Source organism: Peromyscus eremicus, chromosome 7, assembly GCF_949786415.1.
Source record: "Peromyscus eremicus chromosome 7, PerEre_H2_v1, whole genome shotgun sequence".
Lineage (NCBI taxonomy): Eukaryota > Metazoa > Chordata > Mammalia > Rodentia > Cricetidae > Peromyscus > Peromyscus eremicus.
Window position 1 is genome coordinate 32,824,123 of NC_081422.1, and position 10,367 is coordinate 32,834,489.

Genomic DNA, 10,367 nt, shown 5'->3' on the forward strand with positions numbered 1-10,367 from the left:
AGGAAAAGACTTTCTGTGTAGTACTCCATTTGCTTAGGCATTCAGGCCAACAGTTGACCACCACCTCCTACCCACAATGGACCATGGTTCTGAACAGAGACATCTCAAAAGAAGTAACGAAGATAGCTGAGAAATATGTAGAAGAGTGTTTAACTTCCTCAGCAATCATGGGAATCAAATTAAAACTACTTGGACATTTTGTCTTATTCTGGTCAGAATGATTAGGATCAAGAAACCAATTGAAACAAGTGCTGTCCAGGATTCAGAGAAAGTCAAAACCTTATTGACAGTTGTTAGGGTTGCAAACTGGGGCAATCCCTGTGGTAGTCAATGTGGAGAATTCTCAAAAGGTCAAACTGGATCTGCCACATGACCTAGCTGTATTCCTCCTCAGCCTGCGGTCAAAGGACTGGACATCTTACTCTACAGATACTTGATTAACTGGGTTCATTGCAGTTCTACTTATAATAGCTAGGGAATGGAAACACCCTCAGTGTCTTTCAGCTGATACATGGATAATAGAAATGTGGTACATATATACAATGGAAAACTATTCAACTGTAAAGGAAAAGAAAATCATGAAATTTTAGGTAAATGGATGGAGCTAGAAAATACCATACTAAAATAATTCACACCCAGAAAGAAAAGCATCCAATATTCTCTCCTAATTTTGTGTCCCAGCTCTGAATCTTTTTTTAACCTGATAACATAATAAATTTACTTATTATTCAAAAAGAAAAGAGAAAAATTTAGAACATATCTGTAAAAGTATCTGTAAAAATCATAGATAGTACCTGCCTACTTTGCAATCAGCATATACATAACTTTCTGAGCCCAATTAAAGGGAATGACAGGGATATTTTTGAGGCATCTTTAAGAGAAGGGACCTTCAATATGCTTTATAATACAAAAATATGATTAAGCATCATTGAATTTAAGACAATATAGAAACAGTGAGCACTAAATATAACTTAAGCTTTAGCCAGAAGCCTCAAACCAGACCAATGACTCACAGCGATGAACTCTTGCAAGTGATGATGAATGGATTAAAGGTGAAGTGTGTGACTCCCTGGGCCACACCACAGCTTCCACGATGGGATTTTTCTTCTTCTTTTTTCTTTGTTTTGTTTGTTATTTTCATTTGGTTTTTGTTTTTCCTTTTAAATTTTGTTTTGTTTTATGGGGGAGGTTGCAAGGGTGGAGGGCTGATGTGGGTGTGTGTGTGGGGGAAGATGAGTGAGATCTGGATGCATGATATGAAATCCACAAATAATCAATAAAAGTTAAAAAAACAAATATTATAAAGACCTGAAATATAATATTTACATAAGAGATTAGCTCTGAATCTTTAGATTTGAGTATACAGTCAGAAATAACTGCAGAAGCCAGGATACAGGTGTTATGAAGGAAGAAGGGAAAAAAAATCAGGGTACTTTAGCTAAGGAGAACAGAAAGGCATATAGGTGTGGGTATACAGCAAGCAAGTCTCTTTGGAGACTGAGGTGTTGGTGAGGTGAGGTTAGTTTGTGGCTTTTCCTATTCCTCTGATCTCTCGGGTTTTCACCCCAATATCTGGCTCCAGGTTTTTAAATAAGACCGTTTAGCAATTTGTCTACAGAGAACAACTATGATAGGAGGACTGAAAGTTTCCTTCAACATGTCTACAAAATGTAAACAGCCCATTGGCAGCAGAAATGCCAGCTGAAGCTTGGGTAATAAGAGCAGTTATTACTCACTAGCTGTGTGAATGTGGAAATGTTTAATACTGTCAAACAGTGTCACCAGCTGAAAAATCAAAACTAAGATCGTGCGGGGCATTGGTGTCACATGGCTTTAATCCCAGCACTCGGGAGGCAGAGGCAGGCTGATTTCTATGAGTTTGAGGTTAGCCTGATCTACAAAGCAGGTTTCAGGACAGCCAGGACTGTTATACAGACAAACCTTGTCTTGAAAAAAAAACCCAAATAATAAATAAATAAATAGAAGGAATATGTGAGGAATATATGTGATTCAGCCTATTTAGCAGATCATTATGGGATAAAGGCATTTCACAGATGTTAAAGGGGGTGGACATTTCAGGAGTGAAGGACAGCTGTATTCTTGAGGTTAAGATGAAGAACTGAAAATGACCTTGAATTAGTCTCCTGTACTGCTTATCACTCATATGTAATTTCTTAGTACAAAAGACCCTTTCACTCTCAAGCAATCATGTAGGGGCTATATTTTACAGGTTCCAGGTAGATCAAAAGATTCCTCCAGGAAAATTAAGTATTTTTAGCCTTTGTATGCACAAATATTTTCTGTATTTAATGCAAAGATGAGCATATCCTTGAACTGTCTTCATACCTTCATTCATGAGAAAAGAAGAGCAAAAGGAAAAAAGGAATAATACATCTGATAAGTTGGGTATAGGTGACCTTTACAGTATATTTGACCATCACAAAATGTGTGGCTATGGTCCAGTAAAAGTGCATACTGCAAACCTATACATTTAGGGGTGAACTTGTATTTTTTGTAGCAATTCACAAGGAATTCTCGTATCTATTAGGTGAAGAGTCTTAGACTCTCGACACCACACACTAAAGAAATACACCTTATTTTCCTAAATCAATTTGAAATCTTAAAAATACTAATATTAGTTTAATTTTTTTAAAGCAATGATGCCAGACTATGTGTGCCGATTATAGGGACTTTCTAAAGCAGAAGTATTTGTGAGAGAAACTAAACAGTTTTAACACAAGGGCAGAAAATGGTTTTGTGTTGAGACTGTGTCACAGCCTATCTTTGTTATAGGTAGTTTCATAAAGATCTTCAAAATAAAATTATCTTCAAATACTACATTTTCAAGGAAATTCATCCACTTGATAAAGCAATTTGCCATTACAATACTATCAAGCTTATCATTTCCAAAGAATGAAAAATATATTTATGTGTGTAATAAAGCAAGTAAAGACAGGGTTAATGAGAAGGAATTTATGGTCTTCTCATCAAAGCTGTTCTGTTTAATGTGAGGGTGCTGTTGTTGATGGGGTGGTTCGAAGTATTATGGAGTCTACTCTATGAATAGAAACAATTTAAAAGTGAAAAGTAATTACTAATCAGGTAGTGAAAGTTGAATGTCCTACCTCTGATGACAAAGACCTTTCTTGGGCCAAAAACCATGGACATTCTAGCAAGGTGTTCAATGTTTCACAAATTTTCTCTCCAGGACTTTACTTTGGTTAAGTAACTTAAACTAAGAAGCAGCATGTTATTGTGGAAATAACCCATTCTCCAGATTCGGATCTGATTGTATTGGCTTTTACAGAACACCAAATTCTCTTTTCCTGGTATTGTCCTATTTGTAGATTAGCCATAATTAAACTCAATTTAAGTAAATTGTGAAATTCATTAAATCAACCCAATTCACTGCCTCGCTCTCTCTAGGCAAGTGCTCTGACTCGGAGTTACACCTCTGCTTCCACCTCGCTCTCTCTAGGCACGTGCTCTGACTCGGAGGAGTTACACCTCTATTTCCACCTCGCTTTCTCTAGGCATGTGCTCTGACTTGGAGTTACACCTCTGCTCCCATCTCGCTTTCTCTAGGCATGTGCTCTGACATGGAGTTACACCCCTGCTTCCACCTCGCTCTCTCTAGGCACGTTCTCTGACTCAGAGTTACACCTCTCTTCCACCTTTTCTTCTTTGCTTGAAGAGTTCTCATTTTGAGGAAGCAGAGATGTCCTCTTGCCTTTAGCTATAATTAGAGAAGATCAATAGTGGTAGAAATTGCATCTTATGTTGGGGAAAGATTATGACAGAATGAGTAAAAAGCTACTTAGGTGAGATTGTCCCACCATCCTGTTGACCCATATTCTATTTAGGATAAAAAAGCTGAAAACTGCATTTCCCAGAATCACTTGCAGCTAGTACCCTAGAAGTAGATTAGATTCCATTGACTAAATGAACTTGTGTGAAATTTGCTGGTAGGTGACCCATGCTCCATTGGCTGGCCACACACTAATGTGTGTGTGAACAGCATTAACTGGGCTTAGTTGGTTATTAAAAAAAAAGGAAAGGATATGAAAGTGGGAGGTAGCTATATTGAGGGTGATAGGAAGGAGAATGGGGTGGGGGGGTTGGACATGATCAATATACATTATATACATATATGAAAATATCAGAGAATAAAAATTTTAAATTGCTTACCATTGGCCTTATATGAGGAGAAAGGTCACAATTATAAGAAAAGTGACCTTAAATTTGAGTAGTTACAAATAGAAACAATAGAAGAGAAGATGAGAATGAGGAACAGGAGATGAAGCATGTGCCCAGCCATGGAGAGAAGTGCTTGCTTCCTGTTCACAGTTGGGTAAACTTGCAGAGTGCATTTTTGCAAGTGTTTACAACCACTTACTCATACATGGAGAAAGATCAACATTTTCATCAAAAGAGTTTTCTCCTCAGTGTTTTGTCCAAGGCAACCTTTACCTCCTTGTTCCTCAGGCTGTAGATCAAGGGGTTGAGCATGGGGATCACTGTGGTGTAGAACACAGAAGCTACATTCTCCTGGGCCAGGGAACTGGCTGTGGAAGGCTTTAAGTACATGAATGCAGTGGATCCATAGAACAAGCCCACAGCTGCAAAGTGGGAGCTGCAGGTGCTGAAGGCTTTGGACCTGCCTTCAGTGGAGCTGATACGAAGGATGCTGGACAGGATGAACGCATAAGAAGTGAGTACTGTTAAGCTTGTGACAACAATGTCAAATCCAGCTAAAAAGAATACAGCCATCTCCACATCATAGGTACTAGAGCAGGAGAGTTTCATGAGTGGGAGGATGTCACAGAAGTAGTGGCTGATGAGGTTCTCACAATAGTGTAGTTTTAACATAAGGCCAGTCTCTATTGTTGAGCCAATGAATCCTATGGCATAGACAAAAGCTACCAGCAGGGAACAGAGGGCAGGAGACATGATGATGTTGTAAAGCAAGGGGTGGCAGATGGCCACATAGCGGTCATAGGCCATCACAGTGAGCATGTAACACTCAGCAATGACAAAAACAAGGAAGAAGTAGAGCTGTGACATGCACCCCCCATAGGAGATGAGGTTTCTTTGAGATACAAAGTTGATGAGCATTTTTGGGGTAATGACAGAGGAGTAGCAGAGATCCACAAGTGACAAGTTGCTGAGGAAGAAGTACATGGGGGTGTGAAGATGTGTGTTGAGTCCAATCAAGGTGATCATGCCCAGGTTTCCCACCATGGTGACCGTGTAGATCCCCAGGAAGAGGAGAAAGAGGGGCAGCTGGAGCTCTGGCCTGTTAGTTAACCCCCTGATGATGAACTCTGTCACCATGGAGTGATTTTCTGCAGCCATTGTGTCTAGATGGGAGTCCTGTGGGGTGAGAGAGAAGGAGCTTGTAAGGGGCTATTCTTGCCCTGCTTGAAGTAGCTGGTTTTCTGCATTTAACACTTGCTGAGCTGCCCTGGTTATGACAGATGCATCTTCTTCACATCCTGCTTCTTGCTGACAAAAGGACCAGTCTATCGGGTTTCAGAGGTCTTGAAGCTTAGTACAAGGCAACATTTGCTGTGGGATGGTCTGTATGTCAAATGTGTTGCTGATTGGTCAATAAATAAATCACTGATTGGCCAGTGGCCAGGCAGGAAGTATAGGTGGGACTAACAGAGAGGAGAATTGAGAGAACAGGAAGCTGGGTGAGGGAGACACTGCCAGCCGCCACCATGACAAGCCTCATGTAAAGATCCCGGTAAGCCACGAGCCATGTGGCAAGGTATAGATTTATGGAAATGGATTAATTTAAGCTGTAAGAACAGTTAGCAAGAAGCCTGCCACGGCCATACAGTTTGTAACCAATATAAGTCTCTGTGCTTACTTGGTTGGGTCTGAGTGGCTGTGGGACTGGCAGGTGAGAGAGATTTGTCCTGACTGTGGGCCAGTCAGGAAAAGTCTAGCTACAAACATTTTCTATTTTTTTACCACTGTCCTGCCATATTTGATGGGTAGTTGCATGTGTTATAGAGTCAACAAGTGCTTCCTAGCTAATTTGAATTATTATTATTTTTAGACTCCAGTATTGAAACGCTGCACTACTTATCACTAATGTCAAATTAAGTATATTATAAATACACACACACACATATATGAAGAAGTATGGGTTATTATAGATAGTTATGCTACCTATTGAATTGAATACTCATTTTTGAGGTATCCTTTTTCTTTTCTTTCTTTTTCTTTTTTCTTTTTTAGTTAACTATTCCTGTGTAGTCCAGGTTATCCTTGAATTTGTGATGTCTGTTCCTCTTCTTCCTGCTTGTTGGGATTACAGGCATGTGCTGTCCTACCCAAATCCCAGGATGGTCATTGTTTCTGACATAATTATTAATTATCGACACCTAGTATCAGTTCTGTAAAAAGGAATTTTGTGTGTAGTATGTGTGACATATGTTTGTGTGTGTGTGTGTGTGTGCACGTGTGAAGGCCAGTAAAGAGCATTGGTTGTTTTTCTCTTTCTTACTTAACCCAAGTTTTTGATACAGTGTCCCTAACCCAACTTAAAGCTCAGGTTTTGGCAGACAACCTGTGAGGTCCTATGATCCCTTTGTCTCCACATTCAGCGTTGGGCTTACAGATATTTGTACCTATGCTTGGCTTTTATATGGATGTTATGGATTCAAACTCAGGCTCACTTGCTTGCCCAACAAATGCTCAGGTAGCCTTGTAACTGTTAAAGGTGCTGAGTGTGGGAAAATGTGGGTTTAGAAAAGGATTTATATTCTTCTTTCAACAGTGAGAAGGCTCTGCTGCTGGAGCAGTTGTATTTCATGAGTGAGTCATACGCTGTGCCTGACCCAAGACCCACTAATATTTGCTGACTTACCTCTGCTTTCTCCTTGTCATGAGCCTCTCCCCTCTCCCTCCACTTTAAGCCTTGTAATTATCACGGCTCTATGCCAAGAAATGAGTGCTGTTAGCATGTGCATAGCAAAGAAAAAATGACTAATGTTATGATTAGTAGTTATTGCTCAATAACATAAAATTCTAAGTGTTCAGTAAGTTACTCATTACATAATAGTAAGATGCAGAGTGGTCCTAAAACTGACCCTAAAATACTTTGTCTCCACTAAACTTTTGGTACAGATTTTCTGTGTCATTTTGTTGCTACTTGGTAACATAATTTAAATTTTGATTACATATTTTCTTTACAGTGTATACACAGTACACATACATTATAGTAAATCAGAAATATAGCTAAGCAAAAAACATAATAAACTTGACATTTTTCTGCTACCTGGAGGCTAACACTGCGCTGCCATTCTTAGGCTGGTGGTAACATTTTGTCACTTAATTTTTATGTAGCTTTTAAAAATGATGATTTAATGTGTTCTTACTATAGTAATAACTGGCATCAAGTGTACTTCTTTTAAAAATTGTGTGTGTGTGTGTGTGTGTGTGTGTGTGTGTGTGTGTGTATGTGTGTGTGCAGCTTGCAGGATTTGCTTCTCTCCCTCTACCACGCACGTTCCAGGGATCAAACTCCAGCTGTCAGGTTTGGCCTTATCTACAGAGTCAGGTGACTTTATTTTTCTTGATTGTAAGAGAATCTTTAAAATCTTTGGGATCTGCTTTAAGTATCAGAACATCTGCATTACATTGTAGGGTTTAAATGATGAATTAGTGATAGAAAGGTGCTTAACTGAAGGTAAATAGTGATATATCAGAGATGGGTGTGATTTTGAATATTCTTTTTACTTACCACAGAATAATTTTTATCTAGATGACAAGTAATTAAAAACATTACAAATCCCCCTTTATCCAATCTCTAATAAATATGATAAGAAACATTCAGTAACCATTAGTATAGATCAAAATGCTTTGCAAATCTGAACAGAGTGAATACTACTTACCCAGGGCAGTGTCGATGGGAATACTACCTTGTAAAATGAGCCCAAGTGGCCTTTTTTTCCCACTTATGTTATCTTCTTCAGCTTTTTATTCTTCCTCGGCTTCTCTCCCCCACCCCACCCCACCACCCCCAGATTCTTGAGACAAGATGTCAGTCTGCAGCCCTGGCTGACCTTCAGCTTGCAGATCTTCCTGTTTTAGCTGGCCAGGTACTGAAATTGCAGGTGCCAGTTCCAGCTTCAGCCTTCTAATAAGATTAAAAAGCCAGCTAGAACCACACGTTCCTTCTGAGTTACTATGAGTCCTAACTATTATCAAGCTTTCAGAGGATCAGGGTTGTTGCAGAAGTGAGAACAATACACAGAGAACAAAGCATTTAAAACTGAAGGCCAATATATGCTCATAAATTGCCTGAACTATGAACAAGAACCCACAAGAGAAAAAAAATCTCATATAGGTTTTAGGCACGCAGCTGAATACCTGTGTTGAAGGGAAGGGAGACACTCAGTAAATTCCAGAAGAACACAGATGCGTATCCATCGTGAAATTTACACAAACGGTCCAGTCCAGTCATGAAACAAAGATTGCCATTTGGAAAGGTGATATGGTGTGACTGAGAGGCGGGAGTTCTGTTTACATATATATGTGTGTATCATCTCCTGGGATGTAGTCACTCTGGAGACAATGTTTGTCCCTAAACTAACAATTAGTTCTTGTTTTCTCTTGTTTGGTGAATCGTGTTTTATTTCCCAGGTGTGTTCATTTTTCTTTTTTCTGTAGAGTCATCTTGAAGTTTCAGAAACTTAGAATATAATGGGAGAGTGAACAATTTAGCACCAATAGCCCTGTTACCACCACCCTTACCACCACCACCACCACCACCACCACCACCACCACCACCACCACCACCCCCTCACTACCCTCACCACCACCCTCACCACCACCACCACCACCACCACCACCACCACCACCACCACCATCCTCAACAAAATCCTCACCACCCCCCTCACCATCCCCCCATGCTCACCACCCTCACCACCCCCATCATCATCATCACCATTGTGACCACCATCATAACCTTCACTACCACTGTCATCATCATTATCATCATCTTCATCTCCATAGGCACCCCAGTAACTACCAGCAACATCATTCTCAGTGCCGTGATGATTACTGTTCATTGTTAGTAATTTATCACGATGCATCACGAGCTAGCCTTGAAATGTTAGTTTTAAAGAGTTTTGTTGGAAAGAATTCTGCCAAGTGAGGCAACTCAGGCCTAGAAAGACAAATGATGCACATTATCTCTCAAATTCGACTCATGGTTTCTCTGTTTTGCAGGTTTAACTTGGAGCACAAGTAGAAGCCTGTTGCTAAAATTCCTTCCTGGGGGAGAGTTACATCTTTTAAAACCGTACTCAGTCAGAATATTGACGTCAGTATAGCCTGTTAATTGTATTCAGAGTTCTCCAGTTTTACCCACACTCATTTTGGTGGTGATTTCTGTGCTATCTATTCAACAGAATAGGTTCTTGTATCTACTATCACAGTTGAGATAAAAACATATGATATATTTTTCTAATTTTACAATGATTCAGTTTCCTAGTATCCTTCTCAGGTGGCTATTTTTCTTTTGTATCCTTATAAATTCACTAGTGTGAACACATTGAATGGCGTTCAATCCAATACAATTATTATGCTTTTGTTATCTAAGTTATATTTTTATGTTTTACATTTTATTTTCATTATTTTAAATTGTGTATGTGTCTTTTTTGGTATGTTCATGTGAGCAGAGATATTTTTGGAGGCAAAGGCAACAGATTATCCTTTGGAGCTTGAGTTACAGGTAGTTGTGTGCTGGGAACCAAACTCAGGTGCTCTGCAAGAGCAGGGCATGCTCTTAACCAGCCAGCCATCTCTCCAGGCATTGAAGTTTTCTATATTTGGTTTCTGGACTTCTCGTTCTGAACTTAATTATAGTAGTCTCTAATACCTTCTTTGCCATATGGTATGGCAAAATGTTGTGATTTATCATACTCTTTTCATTCTTCAGAGCTGAGTCATTCATTTCTCCAAGAAACTTGATTCTTTCATTGGGGAAATGACACTTCGGGAATGTAAACCTGGTGCCAGAGGCTCACTGCTTCTGGAACATCACTGCTTCTGGGTCTTTTCTGACAGTTAAGAAATCAAAGGGTCTCTTGTTTCCCTCTGTCTGTTCTCTGCACTTTCCCCTTGTATCCTTCTTAAAAAAATAAGTCCACCAAGTTTACTAGAATGTTTTTATTGTTCTTTCTGGGACAGTTTTCTTAAGTGTGGTGTTTCTTCTCAAAGTGTAACCTTGTGTCCCCTAATCACATTAAAGATAATGTCAGAGGCACCAAAACGTGTCAGCATCTTTTTAAAGAAAGAAAACAAAGTACTTCCCTTTGGATTAGTTTGACTGACAGCAAGTCCAAGTC

General features: G+C 39.5%; 1 protein-coding gene across 1 annotated transcript; it reads right to left on the reverse strand.

Moving 5' to 3' along the window:
• Nucleotides 1–4,425: 4,425 nt before the first annotated feature.
• LOC131914174 (olfactory receptor 8A1) lies at nucleotides 4,426–5,358 on the reverse strand. Its single transcript, XM_059266766.1, has one exon. It carries the CDS (start codon nucleotides 5,353–5,355, stop codon nucleotides 4,426–4,428), a length of 930 nt encoding a protein of 309 aa, XP_059122749.1. The 5' UTR covers nucleotides 5,356–5,358.
• Nucleotides 5,359–10,367: the final 5,009 nt, after the last annotated feature.

Coding starts and splice junctions, on each gene's coding strand:
- LOC131914174 (XM_059266766.1), bottom strand. CDS start 5,355: ATGGCTGCAGAAAATCACTCCATGGTGACAGAGTTCATCATCAGGGGG.